Source organism: Eucyclogobius newberryi, unplaced genomic scaffold (genome assembly GCF_026437365.1).
Source record: "Eucyclogobius newberryi isolate DKJ021-1_F unplaced genomic scaffold, fEucNew1.0.hap1 SCAF_43, whole genome shotgun sequence".
Classification (NCBI taxonomy): Eukaryota; Metazoa; Chordata; class Actinopteri; order Gobiiformes; family Gobiidae; genus Eucyclogobius; species Eucyclogobius newberryi.
In genome coordinates this window covers 458,488-483,084 of record NW_027316090.1, presented here as the reverse complement: position 1 = coordinate 483,084, position 24,597 = coordinate 458,488, and the positions used below count along the sequence as shown (strand labels likewise).

Below are 24,597 nucleotides of genomic sequence, written 5' to 3'. Positions count from 1 at the left end.
ATGAGAGCGTATGAGCTTCAATGTTTTATGGAGTATTTCATTGTATAATAACTGTAAAAAAATAAAGGTTTCTAACTTCACGGATTTCGCCTATTGCAGGTTCGTTTTGGAACGTGACCCCCGCGATAAACGAGGGTTCACTGTATAACCTTTAACCTCTAGCTTTAGCAGGCCTCCTGCCTGAGGGGAGTGGAGGAGAGGTGATGAGGAGGTGATGAGGAGGTGATTGAGGAGGTGATGAGGAGGTGATGAGGAGGTGATGAGGAGGTGATTGAGGAGGTGATTGAGGAGGTGATTGAGGAGGTGATGAGGAGGTGATGGAGGAGGTGATGAGGAGGTGATGGAGGAGGTGATGAGGAGGTGATGAGGAGGTGATGGAGGAGGTGATGAGGAGGTGATGAGGAGGTGATGAGGAGGTGATGGTCATGTAGAACTGCTCCATCATCAGCTTGTCTTTCTTAAGCTGCTGCAGGAAGTTCATCCTCTGCTGGAGCTGATGGTGAGGTCCCACTTGAGGTCCTGATGATGGTGAGGTCCCACTTGAGGTCCTGGTGATGGTGAGGTCCCACTTGAGGTCCTGGTGATGGTGAGGTCCCACTTGAGGTCTTGATGATGGTGAGGACCCACTTGAGGTCCTGGTGATGGTGAGGTCCCACTTGAGGTCCTGACGATGGTGAGGTCCCACTTGAGGTCCTGGTGATGGTGAGGTCCCACTTGAGGTCCTGATGATGGTGAGGTCCCACTTGAGGTCCTGGTGATGGTGAGGTCCCACTTGAGGTCCTGGTGATGGTGAGGTCCCACTTGAGGTCCTGATGATGGTGAGGTCCCACTTGAGGTCCTGGCGATGGTGAGGTCCCACTTGAGGTCCTGACGATGGTGAGGTCCCACTTGAGGTCCTGGTGATGGTGAGGTCCCACTTGAGGTCCTGATGATGGTGAGGTCCCACTTGAGGTCCTGATGATGGTGAGGTCCCACTTGAGGTCCTGGTGATGGTGAGGTCCCACTTGAGGTCCTGATGATGGTGAGGTCCCACTTGAGGTCCTGATGATGGTGAGGTCCCACTTGAGGTCCTGATGATGGTGAGGTCCCACTTGAGGTCCTGGTGATGGTGAGGTCCCACTTGAGGTCTTGATGATGGTGAGGACCCACTTGAGGTCTTGATGATGGTGAGGACCCACTTGAGGTCCTGGTGATGGTGAGGTCCCACTTGAGGTCCTGGTGATGGTGAGGTCCCACTTGAGGTCCTGGTGATGGTGAGGTCCCACTTGAGGTCCTGGTGATGGTGAGGTCCCACTTGAGGTCCTGGTGATGGTGAGGTCCCACTTGAGGTCCTGGTGATGGTGAGGTCCCACTTGAGGTCCTGGTGATGGTGAGGTCCCACTTGAGGTCCTGGTGATGGTGGTGCAGAGGAAGTGGGAGGCAAACAGCTGGGGGTCGTCAGTGCCTCAGGTCTGTGGTCATATAGTCCAGATCCGGGGATTCATGGGGACAGGGACAGAGACAGGGACAATGATGGACGACTTGAAGCTGGGACATGGCATGACTCCAGGAGGACGACAGGAGTCAGCTCGCCTGCACAGTGTCTTATGGTTCAAAAGTAGAACTTGGGTCTAGTCTACACTCAACATTTCTATACAAAATGTACTTTACATAGTTTATATTTAGTCAGCCCACCACAGCAGGGTCCAGAGCCCACCACAGCAGGGTCCAGAGCCCACCACAGCAGGGTCCAGAGCCCACCACAGCAGGGTCCAGAGCCCACCACAGCAGGGTCCAGAGTCCACCACAGCAGGGTTCAGAGCCCACCACAGCAGGGTTCAGAGCCCACCACAGCAGGGTCCAGAGCCCACCACAGCAGTTGTTCATGTAAACCAGAGCTCCTCCCCTTGTTCTACAGTAACTTACGGTGTGCCTCAGGGGTCAGTACTGGGTCCAGTTCTGTTTCCTCTTTATATGCTGCCGTTAGGTCACATGATCAGAAAGCATGTGTGTGTGGTCTGGTCTCTGGTCTGGTCTCTGGTCTGGTCTCTGGTCTGGTCACTGGTCTGGTCACTGGTCGGGTCACTGGTCTGGTCTATGGTCTGGTCTCTGGTCTGGTCTCTTACCTGGTCTCTGGTCTGGTCTCTGGTCTGGTCTCTGGTCTGGTCTCTGGTCTGGTCTCTTACCTGGTCTCTGGTCTGGTCTCTGGTCTGGTCTCTGGTCTGGTCTCTGGTCTGGTCTCTTACCTGGTCTCTGGTCTGGTCTCTGGTCTGGTCTCTGGTCTGGTCTCTGGTCTGGTTTCTTACCTGGTCTCTGGTCTGGTCTCTGGTCTGGTCTCTGGTCTGGTCTCTTACCTGGTCTCTGGTCTGGTCTCTGGTCTGGTCTCTGGTCTGGTCTCTGGTCTGGTCTCTTACCTGGTCTCTGGTCTGGTCTCTGGTCTGGTCTCTGGTCTGGTCTCTGGTCTGGTCTCTTACCTGGTCTCTGGTCTGGTCTCTGGTCTGGTCTCTGGTCTGGTTTCTTACCTGGTCTCTGGTCTGGTCTCTGGTCTGGTCTCTTACCTGGTCTCTGGTCTGGTCTCTGGTCTGGTCTCTGGTCTGGTCTCTGGTCTGGTCTCTTACCTGGTCTCTGGTCTGGTCTCTGGTCTGGTCTCTGGTCTGGTTTCTTACCTGGTCTCTGGTCTGGTCTTGGTGTTGTCTCTGGACCAGTTCCAGTAGAACTGGACTCTTTGGGTTTGGGGCCAGGTCCAGGACTTTGCAGAGCTGGTCCCTGGACTCCAGCTGCTTCTGACCAGACAATATCACAAGCAAAGTTTTATCACAGGTCAGAGACTCACAGGTCACTGACTCAAAGTTCACTGACTCAAAGTTCACTGACTCACAGGTCACTGACTCACAGGTCACAGACTCACAGGTCACTTACTCAAAGGTCACAGACTCACAGGTCACAGACTCAAAGGTCACAGACTCACAGGTCACTGACTCACAGGTCACTGACTCACAGGTCACTTACTCAAAGGTCACAGACCCAAAGGTCACAGACCCAAAGGTCACAGACTCAAAGGTCACTGACTCACAGGTCACAGACTCACAGGTCACAGACTCACAGGTCACTGACTCAAATGTCACTGACTCAAAGGTCACAGACTCACAGGTCACTGACTCACAGGTCACTTACTCAAAGGTCACTGACTCACAGGTCACTGACTCAAAGGTCACAGACTCAAAGGTCACTGACTCACAGGTCACTTACTCAAAGGTCACTGACTCACAGGTCACTGACTCAAAGGTCACAGACTCAAAGGTCACTGACTCACAGGACACTGACTCACAGGTCACTGACTCAAAGGTCACAGACTCACAGGTCACAGACTCAAAGGTCACAGACTCAGAGGTCACAGACTCAAAGGTCACTGACTCACAGGTCACTGACTCACAGGTCACTGACTCAAAGTTCACTGACTCACAGGTCACTGCCTCAAAGGTCACTGCCTCAAAGGTCACTTACTCAAAGGTCACAGACTCACAGGTCACAGACTCAAAGGTTACAGACTCACAGGTTACAGACTCACAGGTCACTGCCTCAAAGGTCAGACTCACAGGTCACTTACTCAAAGGTCACAGACTCACAGGTCACAGACTCAAAGGTCACTGACTCACAGGTCACTGACTCACAGGTCACTGACTCACATGTCACTGATTCAAAGGTCACAGATGCAAAGGTCACACACTCACAGGTCACTGACTCAAATGTCACTGACTCAAAGGTCACTGACTCAAAGGTCACAGACTCACAGGTCACTGCCTCAAAGGTCACAGACTCACAGGTCACTGGTTACAGACTCATAGGTCACAGACTCACACACTCACAGGTCACTGACTCAAAGGTCACTGACTCAAAGGTCACTGGTCACAGACTCAGAAGTCACACACTCACAGGTCATAGGTCACTGACTCAAAGGTCACAGACTCAAAGGTCACTGGTTACCGACTCACAGGTCACACACTCACAGGTCATAGACTTACAGGTCATAGGTCACTGACTCAAAGGTCACAGACTCAAAGGTCACTGGTTACCGACTCACAGGTAACACACGCACAGGTCACATACTCACAGGTCATAGGTCACAGACTCACAGGTCATAGACTCACAGGTCACACACTCACAGGTCATAGGTCACAGACTCACAGGTCACAGACTCACATGTCATAGGTCACAGTCACACAGGTCACAGACTCACAGGTCACACACTAACAGGTCATAGGTCACAGACTCACAGGTCACAGACTCACAGGTCAGACTCATAGGTCACAGACTCACATGTCATAGGTCACAGACACACAGGTCACAGACTCACATGTCATAGGTCACAGACACACAGGTCACAGACTCACATGTCATAGGTCACAGACACACAGGTCACAGACTCACATGTCATAGGTCACAGACACAGGTCACAGACTCACATGTCATAGGTCACAGACACACAGGTCACAGACTCACATGTCATAGGTCACAGACACACAGGTCACAGACTCACATGTCATAGGTCACAGACACAGGTCACAGACTCACATGTCATAGGTCACAGACACACAGGTCACTGACTCACATGTCATAGGTCACAGACACACATGTCATAGGTCACAGACACACAGGTCACAGACTCACATGTCATAGGTCACAGATACACAGGTCACAGACTCACAGGTCATAGGTCACTGACTCAAAGGTCACTGACTCACATGTCACTGATTCAAAGGTCACAGATGCAAAGGTCACACACTCACAGACTCACAGGTCACTGACTCAAAGGTCACAGACTAACAGGTCACAGACTCACAGGTCATAGGTCACAGACTCACAGGTCACAGACTCACAGGTCATAGGTCACTGACTCAAAGGTAACTGACTCAAAGGTCACTGGTCACAGAATCAGAGGTCACACACACACAGGTCACTGACTCAAAGGTCACAGACTCAAAGGTCACTGGTTACCGACTCACAGGTCACACACTCACAGGTCATAGACTCAGAGGTCACACACTCACAGGTCATAGGTCACAGACTCACAGGTCATAGACTCACAGGTCACAGACTAACAGGTCACAGATCACACACTCACAGGTCACAGACTCACAGGTCATAGAGTCACAGGTCACACACTCACAGGTCATAGGTCACAGACTCACAGGTCACAGACTCACAGGTCATACTCACAGGTCACACACTCACAGGTCATAGGTCACAGACTCACAGGTCATAGACTCACAGGTAACACACTCACAGGTCATAGGTCACAGACTCACAGGTCACAGACTCACAGGTCATAGGTCACAGACTCACATGTCATAGGTCACAGACACACAGGTTACAGACTCACAGGTCATAGGTCACAGACTCATAGGTCACAGACTCACAGGTCACAGACTCACAGGTCACAGACCAACAGGTCATAGGTCACAGACTCACAGGTCACAGACTCACATGTCATAGGTCACAGACACACAGGTCACAGACTCACAGGTCATAGGTCACTGACTCAAAGGTCACTGACTCACATGTCACTGATTCAAAGGTCACAGATGCAAAGGTCACACACTCACAGACTCACAGGTCACTGACTCAAAGGTCACAGACTAACAGGTCACAGACTCACAGGTCATAGGTCACAGACTCACAGGTCACAGACTCACAGGTCATAGGTCACTGACTCAAAGGTCACTGGTCACAGAATCAGAGGTCACACACACACAGGTCACTGACTCAAAGGTCACAGACTCAAAGGTCACTGGTTACCGACTCACAGGTCACACACTCACAGGTCATAGACTCAGAGGTCACACACTCACAGGTCATAGGTCACAGACTCACAGGTCATAGACTCACAGGTCATAGACTCACAGGTCACAGACTAACAGGTCACAGATCACACACTCACAGGTCACAGACTCACAGGTCATAGAGTCACAGGTCACACACTCACAGGTCATAGGTCACAGACTCACAGGTCACAGACTCACAGGTCATACTCACAGGTCACACACTCACAGGTCATAGGTCACAGACTCACAGGTCATAGACTCACAGGTAACACACTCACAGGTCACACACTCACAGGTCATAGGTCACAGACTCACAGGTCACAGACTCACAGGTCATAGGTCACAGACTCACATGTCATAGGTCACAGACACACAGGTTACAGACTCACAGGTCATAGGTCACAGACTCACAGGTCACAGACTCACAGGTCACAGACTCACAGGTCACAGACTAACAGGTCACAGATCACACACTCACAGGTCATAGGTCACAGACTCACAGGTCACAGACTCACAGGTCATAGGTCACAGACTCACATGTCATAGGTCACAGACACACAGGTTACAGACTCACAGGTCATAGGTCACAGACTCACAGGTCACAGACTCACAGGTCACAGACCAACAGGTCATAGGTCACAGACTCACAGGTCACAGACTAACAGGTCATAGGTCACACACTCACAGGTCATAGGTCACAGACTCACAGGTCATAGACTCACAGGTCATAGACTCACAGGTCACAGACTAACAGGTCATAGGTCACAGACTCATAGGTCAGACTCACAGGTCACAGACTCACAGACAAACAGGTCATAGGTCACAGACTCACAGACTAACAGGTCACACACTCACAGGTCACAGACTCACAGGTCATAGGTCACAGACTCACATGTCATAGGTCACAGACTCACAGGTCACAGACTGACAGGTCATAGACTCACAGGTCATAGGTCAGACTCATAGGTCACAGACTCACAGGTCACAGACTCACAGGTCACAGACTAACAGGTCATAGGTCACAGACTCACAGGTCATAGGTCACAGACTAACAGGTCATAGACTCACAGGTCATAGGTCAGACTCATAGGTCACAGACTCACAGGTCACAGACTCACAGGTCACAGACTAACAGGTCACAGACTCACAGACTAACAGGTCATAGGTCACAGACTCACAGGTCACAGACTCACAGGTCACAGACTCACAGGTCATAGACTCACAGGTCATAGGTCACAGACTCACAGGTCATAGGTCACAGACTCACAGGGCATAGGTCACAGACTCACATGTCATAGGTCACAGACTCACAGGTCACAGACTCACAGGTCACAGACTCACAGGTCATAGACTCACAGGTCATAGGTCACAGACTAACAGGTCATAGGTCACAGACTAACAGGTCATAGGTCACAGACTCACAGGTCATAAGTCACAGACTCACAGGTCATAAGTCACAGACTCACAGGTCACAGACTCACAGGTCATAGGTCACAGACTCACAGGTCATAAGTCAGACTCACAGGTGAGTCACACTCACAGGTGAGTCACACTCACAGGTCACAGACTAACAGGTCATAGGTCACAGACTCACAGGTCATAAGTCACAGACTCACAGGTCACAGACTAAGAGGTCATAGGTCACAGACTCACAGGTCATAAATCACAGACTCACAGGTCACAGACTCACAGGTCATAAGTCACAGACTCACAGGTCACAGACTCACAGGTCATAGACTCACAGGTCATAGGTCACAGACTCACAGCTCATAGGTCACTCACTCCCGTTTCAGAGTTTAAAAACTCACTGTGTTTATCTCAGGCTCAAACACGGAGCGAGTGAAGTCCAGATCAAAAACCTGCAGAAAGTCCAGAACCAGAGCGGCCACAACACGACCTGAGAACCAAAGAACCAAAGAGAGAACGTGAGAACGACAGAGAGAACGACAGAGAGAACGTGAGAACGAGAGAACCAAAGAGAGAACGTGAGAACGACAGACAGAACGACAGACAGAACGTGAGAACGAGAGAGAACGTGAGAACCAAAGAGAACGTGAGAACGACAGAGAGAACGTGAGAACGAGAGAGAACGTGAGAACCAAAGAGAACGTGAGAACGACAGAGAGAATGTGAGAGAGAACATGAAAGAGAACCTGAGAGAGAACGTGAGAACGAGAGAAAGACAGAGAGAACGACAGAGAGAACGAGAGAGAACGAGAGAGAACGTGAGAACGAGAGAGAACGTGAGAACGACAGAGAACGTGAGAACCAAAGAGAATGTGAGAACAACAGAGAACGTGAGAACCAAAGAGAATGTGAGAACGAGAGAGAACGTGAGAACAACAGAGAACGTGAGAACCAAAGAGAATGTGAGAACGACTGAGAGAACGTGAGAACGTGAGAGAGAACGACAGAGAACACGTGAGAGAGAACGTGAGAACGAGAGAGAACGTGAGAACGACAGAGAGAACTTGAGAACCAGCGAGAATGTGAGAACGACAGAGAGAACGTGAGAACGACAGAGAACGTGAGAACGACAGCGAGAACGTGACAACGACAGAGAGAACGTGAGAACGACAGAGAGAACGTGAGAACGACAGCGAGAACGTGAGAACGACAGAGAGAACTTGAGAACCAGCGAGAATGTGAGAACGACAGAGAGAACGTGAGAACGACAGAGAACGTGAGAACAACAGCGAGAATGTGAGAACGACAGAGAGAATGTGAGAATGACAGAGAGAACGTGAGAACGACAGAGAGAACGTGAGAACGACAGCGAGAACGTGAGAACGACAGAGAATGTGAGAACGACAGAGAATGTGAGAACGACAGAGAATGTGAGAACGACAGAGAGAATGTGAGAACGACAGAGAGAATGTGAGAACGACAGCGAGAATGTGAGAACGACAGAGAGAACGTGAGAACGACAGAGAGAACGTGAGAACGACAGAGAGAATGTGAGAACGACAGAGAGAACGTGAGAACCAAAGAGAACGTGAGAACGACAGAGAGAATGTGAGAGAGAACATGAAAGAGAACCTGAGAGAGAACGTGAGAACGAGAGAAAGACAGAGAGAACGACAGAGAGAACGAGAGAGAACGAGAGAGAACGTGAGAACGAGAGAGAACGTGAGAACGACAGAGAACGTGAGAACCAAAGAGAATGTGAGAACAACAGAGAACGTGAGAACCAAAGAGAATGTGAGAACGAGAGAGAACGTGAGAACAACAGAGAACGTGAGAACCAAAGAGAATGTGAGAACGACTGAGAGAACGTGAGAACGTGAGAGAGAACGACAGAGAACACGTGAGAGAGAACGTGAGAACGAGAGAGAACGTGAGAACGACAGAGAGAACTTGAGAACCAGCGAGAATGTGAGAACGACAGAGAGAACGTGAGAACGACAGCGAGAACGTGAGAACGACAGAGAGAACGTGAGAACGACAGAGAGAACGTGAGAACGACAGCGAGAACGTGAGAACGACAGAGAGAACTTGAGAACCAGCGAGAATGTGAGAACGACAGAGAGAACGTGAGAACGACAGAGAACGTGAGAACAACAGCGAGAATGTGAGAACGACAGAGAGAATGTGAGAACGACAGAGAGAATGTGAGAATGACAGAGAGAACGTGAGAACGACAGAGAGAACGTGAGAACGACAGCGAGAACGTGAGAACGACAGAGAATGTGAGAACGACAGAGAATGTGAGAACGACAGAGAGAATGTGAGAACGACAGAGAGAATGTGAGAACGACAGAGAGAATGTGAGAACGACAGAGAGAATGTGAGAACGACAGCGAGAATGTGAGAACGACAGAGAGAACGTGAGAACGACAGAGAGAATGTGAGAACGACAGAGAGAATGTGAGAACGACAGAGAGAACGTGAGAACGACAGAGAGAACGTGAGAACGACAGAGAGAACGTGAGAACGACAGAGAGAATGTGAGTCTTTCCTGCAGGTGAAGGTTTATCGAAAAACAGATCAAATCACATTTGTTTGAAGATCTGTAAATTTGACTTTGGAACGTCGATGTTAGAACGATAAAAAAGCAGAAAAAGCTATTTAAGCTGGTAATCTTCAAATAAAGAGAATAATATGATATCTTTGTGCTTTATTGACTTCACAGTTGTGTCATGTTTGATGCACATTATTTTGTATCCATGAGCAGACTGTGGCGTTACCGTGGCTGGTGTTCAGACAGTTCTTCAGGCTCTCGTTCACCAGAGGAGCTTTATTCTGAAGGAGAACACGCCTTTATTTTGAAAGACACGACATTAAAATTATTTAGTTTGAAAGTTCTGACACAAACCTCGATTCGATCCTGTTCCTCCATCGCCAGAAACACAGCTGCTCTCATCTGCGCCTGGAACACAACCACAAACCTTTCAGAAACAGGGCGCAGCCAGAACCAGAGCCTGGACCAGGATCCAGTCCAGGATCCAGACCAGGATCCAGACCAGGATCCAGACCAGGATCCAGACCAGGATCCAGACCAGGATCCAGACCAGGATCCAGTCCAGGACCCAGACCAGGATCCAGACCAGGATCCAGTCAAGGATCCAGTCCAGGATCCAGACCAGGATCCAGACCCAGACCAGGATCCAGACCAGGATCCAGACCAGGATCCAGACCAGGATCCAGACCAGGATCCAGACCAGGATCCTGGTCTGGATCCTGGACTCGTGTGAACCACTTTATTTAAAGGACAGAGTGTATTTGTAACAGACATGGATTTTGGGCATAATACAATTATATTTATTTCATATGCTGCTAACTCTAACATTAACATTAACTCTAACATTAACATTAACTCTAACATTAACTCTAACTCTAACATTAACTCTAACTCTAACATTAACTCTAACATTAACTCTAACTCTAACATTAACTCTAACATTAACTCTAACTCTAACATTAACTCTAACATTAACATTAACTCTAACATTAACTCTAACTCTAACATTAACTCTAACTCTAACATTAACTCTAACACTAACTCTAACTCTAACATTAACTCTATAACTTTAACTTTAACACTAACTCTAACATTAACTCTAACATTAACTCTAACTCTAACATTAACTCTAACATTAACTCTAACTCTAACATTAACTCTAACATTAACTCTAACTCTAACATTAACTCTAACATTAACATTAACTCTAACATTAACTCTAACTCTAACATTAACTCTATAACTTTAACTTTAACACTAACTCTAACATTAACTCTAACATTAACTCTAACTCTAACATTAACTCTAACATTAACTCTAACTCTAACATTAACTCTAACATTAACTCTAACTCTAACATTAACTCTAACATTAACTCTAACTCTAACATTAACTCTAACACTAACTCTAACTCTAACATTAAAGGAGCAATGGACAATTTTTCGGCGATTTGAGAACGCAGGCGGAAGTGCTCATGCCACACCCCCGTGCTCATGCCACTCCCCCGTGCACATGCCACTCCCCCGTGCACATGCCACTCCCCCGTGCACATGCCACTCCCCCGTGCTCATGCCACACCCCCGTGCGCATGCCACTCCCCCGTGCTCATGCCACTCCCCCGTGCACATGCCACACCCCCGTGTACATGCCACTCCCCCGTGCTCATGCCACACCCCCGTGCTCATGCCACACCCCAGTGCACATGCCACTCCCCCGTGCACATGCCACACCCCCGTGTACATGCCACTCCCCCGTGCTCATGCCACACCCCCGTGCTCATGCCACACCCCCGTGCTCATGCCACACCCCCGTGCTCATGCCACTCCCCCGTGCACATGCCACTCCCCCGTGCACATGCCACTCCCCCGTGCTCATGCCACTCCCCCGTGCACATGCCACTCCCCCGTGCTCATGCCACTCCCCCGTGTACATGCCACACCCCCGTGTGGACTGCTACAACACACACGTGCGTTTGTTTATTAGCGCGACGGATCACATCACATCTCTCGTCTCCCGTAGATTTCAGTCTTCTTCTGAGTCAGCTCAGCTCAGCTGAGGGAACTATATTATGATAGATCCATGCGCTTAGGCACGCGGAAACGTGGGGACGAGCCTGACGCGGCTGCAGGTGAGCGACAGGTGCGTTTTATGATTGACACGTGGCAGGACAAATGACTTATCCACGCCACGAGGAAATATGATAAAACATTTGCTGGAAAAAAATCGTCCATTCCACCTTTAACTCTAACACTAATTCTAACATGAACTCTAACACTAACATTATCTCTAACACTAACTCTAACATTGACTAACATGAACTCTAACATTAACTCTAACATTAACTCTAACATTGACTCTAACATTAACACTAACTCTAACATTGACTCTAACATTAACTCTAACATTGACTCTAACATTGACTCTAACTATCATTGACACTAACTCTAACATTAACTCTAACACTAACTAACACTAACTCTAACACTAACTAACACTAACTCTAACATTAACTCTAACACTAACTCTAACATTAACTCTAACATTGACTAACATTAACTCTAACATTGACTAACACTAACTCTAACATTAACTCTAACATTGACTAACACTAACTCTAACACTAACTCTAACACTAACTCTAACATTAACTCTAACATTGACTCTAACTCTAACATTAACTCTAACTCTAACATTGACTCTAACATTGACTAACACTAACTTTAACACTAACTCTAACATTAACTCTAACACTAACTCTAACATTAACTCTATCATTAACTAACATTGACTCTAACATTAACTCTAACATTGATTAACTCTAACATTAACTCTAACATTGACTAACTCTAACATTAACTCGCCTACTGTTATATTTGGTGAACTATAACTTTTTTGGACCTGTAACTGGTCAGCCGCTTGTCTCCATGGAGACAGGGATTTTTAAAGCTAAACTTTGGAACATTCCAGGCAAAACTATATATCATCTCCATGGAAACAAGTAGGTGGTAGACCAGAAAAGTGACATAATGCACCTTTAATAAATGACCTTTAGCTTGTATTGTATGTATGTTTCATCACGTTAGCTTTAGCTGCCCATTAGCCTCCATTAGCTCCACGTTAGCCCCACATTAGCTCCACATTAGCCCCGGTCTGAAGCTCCACAGCTCGCACCTTGAGGCGGCTCAGGACGCCGCTGTTCTCCAGGTTCTGGAGCAGGAGATCCCGCAGCTCCGTGTCGTCCTCCGCCGCGGACATTTCAGAGTCAAAACCGACCGAACCGGGACCAAAACAAACACAAGCGGGTCTGAACCGAGAGACGGCGCTGAGTGTGACCTCTGACCCAAACACACCCCCTGGGCGCATGCGTAGTGCGTGTGTCGACGTTAGCCACTAAAGTCGCGACCTTTGCGTCTCTTTTGACTCTTTTTAACAGTGTTTGGTGTGAAAAGTGTTTAAAGTGAACACGCAGCCGTGGACAGCGTTACGCCGTGCGTCAAGATAAACCCGGTGTGGAGCAGGAGAAGGAGCTAACAGGCTAACAGGGGCTAACAGGCTAACAGGGGCTAACAGGCTAACAGGAGCTAACAGGCTAACAGGAGCTGACAGTTACAGGTCAGACCCTCAGTGTGAACTATTTCTGTTTGTAAAGAAAAGAAAACTGTAGACTTTTTTATATTGTTTTGTTTAAAAAGCAGGGAAATAAATAAGATAATTAACAAATGTATTATGAACTACTAATTATGAAGAAACCTTTCTGAATCCTTGTTTGCTGTGATGAATCTGCTTTAGGATCTTTTATTGTGTAGTCATCAAGGAAATATTTAATAGAATGTGTTTTGTCCTCCTTTTCAGTCTTTAATTGAAGTCAACGAAGAAAAACGCCACAATGACAAGTGTAAGTCTGATTTAGTCCTGGTTTAGACCTGGTTCTGGTCCGTTTCAGGTCTGTAGTCCTGGTTTAGACCTGGTCTGTTTCAGGTCTCTAGTTTAGACCTGGTTCTGGTCTGTTTCAAGTCTCTAGTCCTGGTTTAGACCTGGTTCTGGTCTGTTTCAGGTCTCTAGTCCTGGTTTAGACCTGGTTCTGGTCTGTTTCAAGTCTCTAGTCCTGGTTTAGACCTGGTTCTGGTCTGTTTCAGGTCTCTAGTTTAGACCTGGTTCTGGTCTGTTTCAAGTCTCTAGTCCTGGTTTAGACCTGGTTCTGGTCTGTTTCAAGTCTCTAGTCCTGGTTTAGACCTGGTTCTGGTCTGTTTCAAGTCTCTAGTCCTGGTTTAGACCTGGTTCTGGTCTGTTTCAGGTCTCTAGTCCTGGTTTAGACCTGGTTCTGGTCTGTTTCAAGTCTCTAGTCCTGGTTTAGACCTGGTTCTGGTCTGTTTCAAGTCTCTAGTCCTGGTTTAGACCTGGTTCTGGTCTGTTTCAGGTCTCTAGTTTAGACCTGGTTCTGGTCTGTTTCAAGTCTCTAGTCCTGGTTTAGACCTGGTTCTGGTCTGTTTCAAGTCTCTAGTCCTGGTTTAGACCTGGTTCTGGTCTGTTTCAAGTCTCTAGTTTAGACCTGGTTCTGGTCTGTTTCAAGTCTCTAGTCCTGGTTTAGACCTGGTTCTGGTCTGTTTCAAGTCTCTAGTCCTGGTTTAGACCTGGTTCTGGTCTGTTTCAAGTCTCTAGTCCTGGTTTAGACTTGGTTCTGGTCTGTTTCAAGTCTCTAGTCCTGGTTTAGACCTGGTTCTGGTCTGTTTCAGGTCTCTAGTCCTGGTTTAGACCTGGTTCTGGTCTGTTTCAAGTCTCTAGTCCTGGTTTAGACCTGGTTCTGGTCTGTTTCAAGTCTCTAGTCCTGGTTTAGACTTGGTTCTGGTCTGTTTCAAGTCTCTAGTCCTGGTTTAGACCTGGTTCTGGTCTGTTTCAGGTCTCTAGTCCTGGTTTAGACCTGGTTCTGGTCTGTTTCAGGTCTCTAGTCCTGGTTTAGACCTGGTTCTGGTCTGTTTCAGGTCTCTGGCTCCAGGTTGGTCTTGTACGTTTCTGGACTCAAGTCTCTTCTTCATCGAGTGACTTCGTCTCGAAACGTTTCAGCGTCAGCTTTCACGGCCTCCAGGACCGGTACAAACATCTCTAATATCATCATTATTATTAATATTATTAATATTATTAGTTAAACTGCTGGAGCCTTGGTCCTGTGGTGGTCTTATTTATCACATTATTATTTATGAGCCTTTATCTAAACAGGTAAGAAACCTCTTTACGCATCACCACACGCTGGGTTTCAGGTGACGCTCTGCCAGGGTCTTCTCTGCCAGGGTCTTCTCTGCCAGGGTCTTCTCTGCCAGGGTCTTCTCTGCCAGGGTCTTCTCTGCCAGGGTCTTGGGGTTTTTTCCTTCGACTATTCGACTACTCGACTATTGCTGAACATTTCACTTCTTTGTCTTAAAAACTCTTTGGGTCGTTGTCCATCTGTGAAGTGTCGTCCAATGAGTTCTGTCTGACATCATGACATAACATCATGACATAACATGACATCCTGACATCATGACATCATAACATGACATCCTGACATCATGACATCATGACATCATGACATGACATCCTGACATCATATCATGACATCATGACATGACATCCTGACATCATGACATGACATCCTGACATCATGACATGACATCATGACATAACATCATGACATCATGACATGACATCATGACATGACATCCTGACATCATGACATAACATCATGACATCATGACATCATGACATGACATCATGACATAACATCCTGACATGACATCATGACATCATGACATGACATCCTGACATCATGACATCATGACATCATGACATGACATGACATCCTGACATCATGACATGACATCCTGACATCATGACATAACATCATGACATCATGACATGACATCCTGACATCATGACATGACATCCTGACAACATGACATAACATTCTGACATCATGACATGACATCATGACATGACATCAGGACATCAGGACATCATGACATGACATCAGGACATCATGACATGACATCAGGACATCATGACATGACATGACATCATGACATGACATCCTGACATCATGACATAACATCATGACATCATGACATGACATCCTGACATCATGACATAACATCCTGACATCATGACATAACATCCTGACATCATGACATGACATCATGACATCATGACATGACATGACATCCTGACATCATGACATGACATCCTGACATCATGACATGACATGACATCCTGACATCATGACATGACATCATGACATAACATCATGACATGACATCCTGACATCATGACATGACATCCTGACAACATGACATAACATTCTGACATCATGACATGACATCATGACATGACATCAGGACATCAGGACATCATGACATGACATCATGACATGACATCAGGACATCATGACATGACATCATGACATGACATCATGACATGACATCATGACATGACATCATGACATGACATCATGACATAACATCATGACATGACATCATGACATGACATCATGACATGACATCATGACATAACATCATGACATGACATCATGACATGACATAACATCATGACATAACATCATGACATAACATCATGACATGACATCATGACATGACATAACATCAGGACATCATGACATCTTGACATGACATCATGATCATGACATCATGACATGACATCATGACATGACATCATGACATGACGTCAGGACATGACGTCAGGACATGACATGACATCATGACATGACATCATGACATGACATCATGACATCATGACATGACACCATGACATCATGACATGACATCATGACATGACATCATGACATCATGACATGACATGACATCCTGACATGACATCCTGACATCATGACATGACATCCTGACATCATATCATGACATCATGACATGACATCCTGACATCATGACATCCTGACATCATGACATGACATCCTGACATCATGACATAACATCATGACATCATGACATGACATCATGACATGACATCATGACATGACATCATGACATGACATCCTGACATCATGACATGACATCATGACATCATGACATCCTGACATCATGACATGACATCCTGACATCATGACATAACATCCTGACATGACATCATGACATCATGACATGACATGACATCCTGACATCATGACATGACATCCTGACATCATGACATGACATGACATCCTGACATCATGACATAACATCATGACATCATGACATGACATGACATCCTGACATCATGACATGACATCCTGACAACATGACATAACATTCTGACATCATGACATGACATCATGACATGACATCAGGACATCAGGACATCATGACATGACATCAGGACATCAGGACATCATGACATGACATCAGGACATCATGACATGACATCAGGACATCATGACATGACATCATGACATGACATCATGACATGACATCATGACATGACATCATGACATCATGACATAACATCATGACATCATGACATAACATCATGACATAACATCATGACATGACATCATGACATAACATCATGACATGACATCATGACATGACATAACATCATGACATAACATCATGACATGACATCATGACATGACATAACATCAGGACATCATGACACCTTGACATGACATCCTGACATGACATCATGATCATGACATCATGACATGACATCATGACATGACATCATGACATGACATCATGACATCAGGACATGACGTCAGGACATGACGTCAGGACATGACATGACATCATGACATGACATCATGACATGACATCATGACATGACATCATGACATCATGACATGACATCATGACATCATGACATGACATCATGACATAACATCATAACATCATGACATCATGACATGACATCATGACATGACATCATGACATGACATCATGACATGACATCATGACATAACATCATAACATCATGACATCATGACATCATGACATGACATCATGACATGACATCATGACATGACATCATGACATGACATCATGACATCATGACATCATGACATGACATGACATCATGACATGACATCATGACATCATGACATGACATCATGCCATCATGACATGACATCATGACATGACATCATGACATCATGACATGACATGACATCATGACATGACATCCTGACATCATGACATAACATCATGACATCATGACATCATGACATAACATCATGACATAACATCATGACATGACATCATGACATGACATCATGACATCATGACATCATGACATGACATGACATCATGACATGACATCATGACATCATGACATGACATCATGCCATCATGACATGACATCATGACATAACATCATGACATCATGACATGACATGACATCATGACATGACATGACATCATGACATGACATCCTGACATCATGACATGACATCCTGACATCATGACATGACATCATGACATCATGACATAACATCATGACATAACATCATGACATGACATCATGACATGACATCATGACATGACATAACATCATGACATGACATCATGACATGACATAACATCAGGACATCATGACATCTTGACATGACATCCTGACATGACATCATGATCATGACATCATGACATGACATCATGACATGACATCATGACATGACATCATGACATCAGGACATGACGTCAGGACATGACGTCAGGACATGACATGACATCATGACATGACATCATGACATGACATCATGACATCATGACATGACATCATGACATCATGACATGACATCATGACATAACATCATAACATCATGACATCATGACATGACATCATGACATGACATCATGACATGACATCATGACATGACATCATGACATAACATCATAACATCATGACATCATGACATCATGACATGACATCATGACATGACATCATGACATGACATCATGACATGACATCATGACATCATGACATGACATGACATCATGACATGACATCATGACATCATGACATGACATCATGCCATCATGACATGACATCATGACATGACATCATGACATTATGACATCATGACATGACATCATGACATCATGACATGACATCATGACATGACATCATGACATGACATGACATCATGACATGACATCATGACATCATGACATCATGACATGACATCATGACATCATGACATGACATCATGACATCATGACATGACATCATGACATCATGACATGACATCATGACATCATGACATGACATGACATCATGACATAACATCATGACATCAGGACATCGTAGTCACATCAGGAAAGACGAGCATGACCTTGCAGAAAGAGCTTCGTGCCCGAGTGGAGATGACGGCCAGACGATGAGCTCCTCCACCACAAACACACAGCTCTAACCTTAGAGTTAAAGTAGAGATACAGGTGCAGTTTTAGTTTTATTAACGATATCAGACACATTTGTAAAGTGACAGAAAATGAAACCCATTTTAAAACGACGCACCTTTTGAGGATATTTGATGTATAGAAGTTACTTTAAAGTGATGACGTGTTTTGATCTTGTTTTGTCCAGTGAGGTCTGTTTGGTGCAGAGACAGCGCCCCCTGCAGGGCCCCAGAGCCTCTGCTCGTCCTCACTCCCATGGACTGTCACCTGCAAGCACTGACCACCACACACACAGCTACAGCGCCCCCTACAGACCAGGACATGAGGACACACACAGCTACAGCGCCTCCTACAGACCAGGACATGAGGACACACACAGCTACAGCACCCCCTACGGACCAGGACATGCCAACTCAGGTTTGTGGAGCAGAGGAGGAGCACAAGAGGAGGTGCAGAGGAGGAGCAGAGGGTACAGATGATGCTGTGTCTGTTGCAGGAGCACAAGTTCTTCAGCTCGGTGTGGGTGGAGTGTGCGGTTCAGCCGTGTCCTCCGCGTCTGCTCTCAGGTAAAGCGCCCCCTGCTGGTGTGACTGTGGTGTTAATTCAGATGTGTCTCATGTCCCCTGAGGCGCCCCCTGCTGGTGTGACTGTGGTGTTGTTTCAGATGTGCGTCTCATGTCCCCTCAGGCGCCCCCTGCGGGTGTGACTGTGGTGTTAATTCAGATGTGTCTCATGTCCCCTGAGGCGCCCCCTGCTGGTGTGACTGTGGTGTTAATTCAGATGTGTCTCATGTTCCCTGAGGCGCCCCCTGCTGGTGTGACTGTGGTGTTAATTCAGATGTGTCTCATGTCCCCTGAGGCGCCCCCTGCTGGTGTGACTGTGGTGTTGTTTCAGATGTGTCTCATGTCCCCTGAGGCGCCCCCTGCTGGTGTGACTGTGGTGTTGTTTCAGATGTGTCTCATGTCCCCTGAGGCGCCCCCTGCTGGTGTGACTGTGGTGTTGTTTCAGATGTGTCTCATGTCCCCTGAGGCGCCCCCTGCTGGTGTGACTGTGGTGTTGTTTCAGATGTGTCTCATGTCCCCTCAGGCGCCCCCTGCTGGTGTGACTGTGGTGTTGTTTCAGATGTGCGTCTCATGTCCCCTGAGGCGCCCCCTGCTGGTGTGACTGTGGTGTTGTTTCAGATGTGCGTCTCATGTTCCCTGAGGCGCCCCCTGCTGGTGTGACTGTGGTGTTGTTTCAGATGTGCGTCTCATGTCCCCTGAGGCGCCCCCTGCTGGTGTGACTGTGGTGTTGTTTCAGATGTGCGTCTCATGTTCCCTGAGGCGCCCCCTGCTGGTGTGACTGTGGTGTTGTTTCAGATGTGCGTCTCATGTCCCCTGAGGCGCCCCCTGCTGGTGTGACTGTGGTGTTGTTTCAGATGTGTCTCATGTCCCCTGAGGCGCCCCCTGCTGGTGTGACTGTGGTGTTGTTTCAGATGTGTCTCATGTCCCCTGAGGCGCCCCCTGCTGGTGTGACTGTGGTGTTGTTTCAGATGTCTCATGTCCCCTCAGGCGCCCCCTGCTGGTGTGACTGTGGTGTTGTTTCAGATGTGCGTCTCATGTTCCCTGAGGTGCCCCCTGCTGGTGTGACTGTGGTGTTGTTTCAGATGTGTCTCATGTCCCCTGAGGCGCCCCCTGCTGGTGTAACTGTGGTGTTGTTTCAGCTGTGCGTCTCATGTTCCCTGAGGCGCCCCCTGCTGGTGTGACTGTGGTGTTGTTTCAGATGTGCGTCTCATGTCCCCTCAGGCGCCCCCTGCTGGTGTGACTGTGGTGTTGTTTCAGATGTGCGTCTCATGTCCCCTGAGGCGCCCCCTGCTGGTGTGACTGTGGTGTTGTTTCAGATGTGCGTCTCATGTTCCCTGAGGCGCCCCCTGCTGGTGTGACTGTGGTGTTGTTTCAGATGTGTCTCATGTCCCCTGAGGCGCCCCCTGCTGGTGTAACTGTGGTGTTGTTTCAGATGTGCGTCTCATGTCCCCTGAGGCGCCCCCTGCTGGTGTAACTGTGGTGTTGTTTCAGATGTGCGTCTCATGTCCCCTGAGGCGCCCCCTGCTGGTGTGACTGTGGTGTTGTTTCAGATGTGCGTCTCATGTCCCCTGAGGCGCCCCCTGCTGGTGTGACTGTGGTGTTGTTTCAGATGTGCGTCTCATGTTCCCTGAGGCGCCCCCTGCTGGTGTGACTGTGGTGTTGTTTCAGATGTGTCTCATGTCCCCTGAGGCGCCCCCTGCTGGTGTGACTGTGGTGTTGTTTCAGATGTGCGTCTCATGTTCCCTGAGGCGCCCCCTGCTGGTGTGACTGTGGTGTTGTTTCAGATGTGTCTCATGTCCCCTGAGGCGCCCCCTGCTGGTGTAACTGTGGTGTTGTTTCAGATGTGTCTCATGTCCCCTGAGGCGCCCCCTGCTGGTGTGACTGTGGTGTTGTTTCAGATGTGCGTCTCATGTCCCCTGAGGCGCCCCCTGCTGGTGTGACTGTGGTGTTGTTTCAGATGTGCGTCTCATGTTCCCTGAGGCGCCCCCTGCTGGTGTAACTGTGGTGACAGTGACTCAGCGCTCGCAGCAGGACATGAGTCGATGGGACCTTCAGGTGGAGCAGGAGCGGGAGGAGCTGCTCAGGAGGTTCATCGAAGGAGCGTCTCAGATCTGCTCCGAGTTGCAGCGAGAAGGACACTGGGCCGACTTCATCGACCCGTCCTCCGGCCTGCCTGTGGGTCCTGTTTAGTCCTGTTTTAATCTTGGTTTAGTCTTGGTTTAGTCCTGGTTTGGTCTTAGTTTAGTCTTGGTTTAGTCCTGGTTTAGACCTGGTTTAGTCCTGGTGTAGACCTGGTTTAGTCCTGGTGTAGACCTGGTTTAGTCCTTGTTTAGACCTGGTTTAGTCTTAGTTTAGTCCTGGTTTAGTCCTGGTTTAGTCCTGGTGTAGACCTGGTTTAGTCCTTGTTTAGACCTGGTTTAGTCTTAGTTTAGTCCTGGTTTAGTCCTGGTTTAGTCCTGGTGTAGTCCTGGTTTAGTCTTGGTTTAGACCTGGTTTAGTTCTGGTTCAGTCTTGGTTTAGTCTTGGTTTAGACCTGGTTTAGTCCTGGTTTAGTCTTGGTTTAGACCTGGTCTAGTCTTGGTTTGGACCTGGTTTAGTCTTAGTTTAGTCCTGGTTTAGTCCTGGTTTAGACCTGGTTGAGACCTGGTTGAGACCTGGTTTAGTCCTGGATTAGTCCTGGTTTAGTCCTGGTTTAGTCCTGGTTTGGACCTGGTTTTGAGCAGGCAAAGACCCACAATCCTTTGGCTGCTGCAAAGGATTGTGGGTCTTGTAGTTCTAGTAATAAAACCTCTATGTCTGGAATGAATCAATATAAATTAGAAATGTTCTTCGGCCCGTACACAAACATGACCTCTGACCTCTCTCCCCTCAGTTCTTCGGCCCGTACACAAACATGACCTCTGACCTCTCTCTCCTCAGTTCTTCGGCCCGTACACAAACATGACCTCTGACCTCTCTCGCCTCAGTTCTTCGGCCCGTACACAAACATGACCTCTGACCTCTCTCCCCTCAGTTCTTTGGCCCGTACACAAACATGACCTCTGACCTCTCTCTCCTCAGTTCTTCGGCCCGTACACAAACATGACCTCTGACCTCTCTCTCCTCAGTTCTTCGGCCCGTACACAAACATGACCTCTGACCTCTCTCTCCTCAGTTCTTCGGCCCGTACACAAACATGACCTCTGACCTCTCTCCCCTCAGTTCTTTGGCCCGTACACAAACATGACCTCTGACCTCTCTCTCCTCAGTTCTTCGGCCCGTACACAAACATGACCTCTGACCTCTCTCTCCTCAGTTCTTCGGCCCGTACACAAACATGACCTCTGACCTCTCTCTCCTCAGTTCTTCGGCCCGTACACAAACATGACCTCTGACCTCTCTCTCCTCAGTTCTTCGGCCCGTACACAAACATGACCTCTGACCTCTCTCTCCTCAGTTCTTCGGCCCGTACACAAACATGACCTCTGACCTCTCTCTCCTCAGTTCTTCGGCCCGTACACAAACATGACCTCTGACCTCTCTCTCCTCAGTTCTTCGGCCCGTACACAAACATGACCTCTGACCTCTCTCTCCTCAGTTCTTCGGCCCGTACACAAACATGACCTCTGACCTCTCTCCCCTCAGTTCTTTGGCCCGTACACAAACATGACCTCTGACCTCTCTCTCCTCAGTTCTTCGGCCCGTACACAAACATGACCTCTGACCTCTCTCTCCTCAGTTCTTCGGCCCGTACACAAACATGACCTCTGACCTCTCTCCCCTCAGTTCTTTGGCCCGTACACAAACATGACCTCTGACCTCTCTCTCCTCAGTTCTTCGGCCCGTACACAAACATGACCTCTGACCTCTCTCCCCTCAGTTCTTCGGCCCGTACACAAACATGACCTCTGACCTCTCTCTCCTCAGTTCTTCGGCCCGTACACAAACATGACCTCTGACCTCTCTCTCCTCAGTTCTTCGGCCCGTACACAAACATGACCTCTGACCTCTCTCTCCTCAGTTCTTCGGCCCGTACACAAACATGACCTCTGACCTCTCTCTCCTCAGTTCTTCGGCCCGTACACAAACATGACCTCTGACCTCTCTCTCCTCAGTTCTTCGGCCCGTACACAAACATGACCTCTGACCTCTCTCTCCTCAGTTCTTCGGCCCGTACACAAACATGACCTCTGACCTCTCTCTCCTCAGTTCTTCGGCCCGTACACAAACATGACCTCTGACCTCTCTCTCCTCAGTTCTTCGGCCCGTACACAAACATGACCCTGTTTGAGACAGATGACCGTTACTCCGCTCTGGGCTTCTCGGTGGACGACCTCGGCTGTTGTCGTGTTCTTCGCCACTCGCTCTGGGGAAGCAACGTGTTTGTGGGGAGCGTCTTCACCGTGGCCCCGCCCGAGGACAGCCGCGTGATGCAGGTCCTGCAGGGGCGGGGCATCTGACGCAGGTCCTGCAGGGGCGGGGCATCTGATGCAGGTCCTGCAGGGGCGGGGCATCTGACGCAGGTCCTGCAGGGGCGGGGCATCTGACGCAGGTCCTGCAGGGGCGGGGCATCTGACGCAGGGGCGGGGCATCTGACGCAGGTCCTGCAGGGGGGGGCATCTGACGCAGGTCCTGCAGGGGGGGGCATCTGACGCAGGTCTTGCAGGGGCGGGGCATCTGACGCAGGGGCGGGGCATCTGACGCAGGTCCTGCAGGGGCGGGGCATCTGACGCAGGTCTTGCAGGGGCGGGGCATCTGACGCAGGTCTTGCAGGGGCGGGGCATCTGACGCAGGTCTTGCAGGGGCGGGGCATAGGGCGGGGCATCTGACGCACAAACAGACGTTTAAAGGTTTATTTTATTTATAAATTGACAGAACTAAATAAACGACTCAATAAAACTGACTAAACATTTAAATAAACA

The 24,597-nt window shown here is 48.1% G+C and overlaps 2 protein-coding genes across 4 annotated transcripts in view; one reads left to right on the top strand and one right to left on the bottom strand.

Annotated features, from left to right (window-relative positions):
- cep43 (centrosomal protein 43) overlaps positions 1-13,096 on the bottom strand; it is a 32,394-nt gene extending 19,298 nt beyond the window's left edge. The window contains exons 1-5 of one of the 2 annotated variants that reach the window (XM_072464280.1): positions 12,934-13,096; positions 10,117-10,170; positions 9,989-10,043; positions 7,610-7,698; positions 2,502-2,762 (exon numbers count right to left, since the gene is read on the bottom strand). In XM_072464280.1, coding sequence (XP_072320381.1) covers positions 2,502-2,762; positions 7,610-7,698; positions 9,989-10,043; positions 10,117-10,170; positions 12,934-13,017 — 543 coding nt within the window. In that variant the 5' untranslated portion in view covers positions 13,018-13,096. The remainder of the gene's footprint in view (positions 1-2,501; positions 2,763-7,609; positions 7,699-9,988; positions 10,044-10,116; positions 10,171-12,933) is intronic. The other variant, XM_072464281.1, reaches the window with a different exon arrangement.
- Positions 13,097-13,136: 40 nt separating this feature from the next.
- On the top strand, positions 13,137-24,203 carry LOC140379598 (cobalamin trafficking protein CblD-like). 2 transcript variants are annotated; one of them, XM_072464283.1, is made up of 8 exons: positions 13,137-13,374; positions 13,615-13,657; positions 14,742-14,850; positions 19,321-19,479; positions 19,522-19,550; positions 19,630-19,699; positions 21,654-21,871; positions 23,932-24,203. In XM_072464283.1, the coding sequence occupies exons 2-8, from the start codon at positions 13,649-13,651 to the stop codon at positions 24,133-24,135; spliced, it is 798 nt and encodes a 265-aa protein (XP_072320384.1). In that variant the 5' UTR covers positions 13,137-13,374; positions 13,615-13,648; the 3' UTR covers positions 24,136-24,203. The 2 variants fall into 2 exon arrangements, with proteins under 2 accessions (XP_072320384.1, XP_072320383.1); XM_072464282.1 differs by having other exon boundaries at positions 13,139-13,374; positions 19,321-19,550; positions 23,932-24,200.
- The last annotated feature ends 394 nt before the right edge of the window (positions 24,204-24,597 follow it).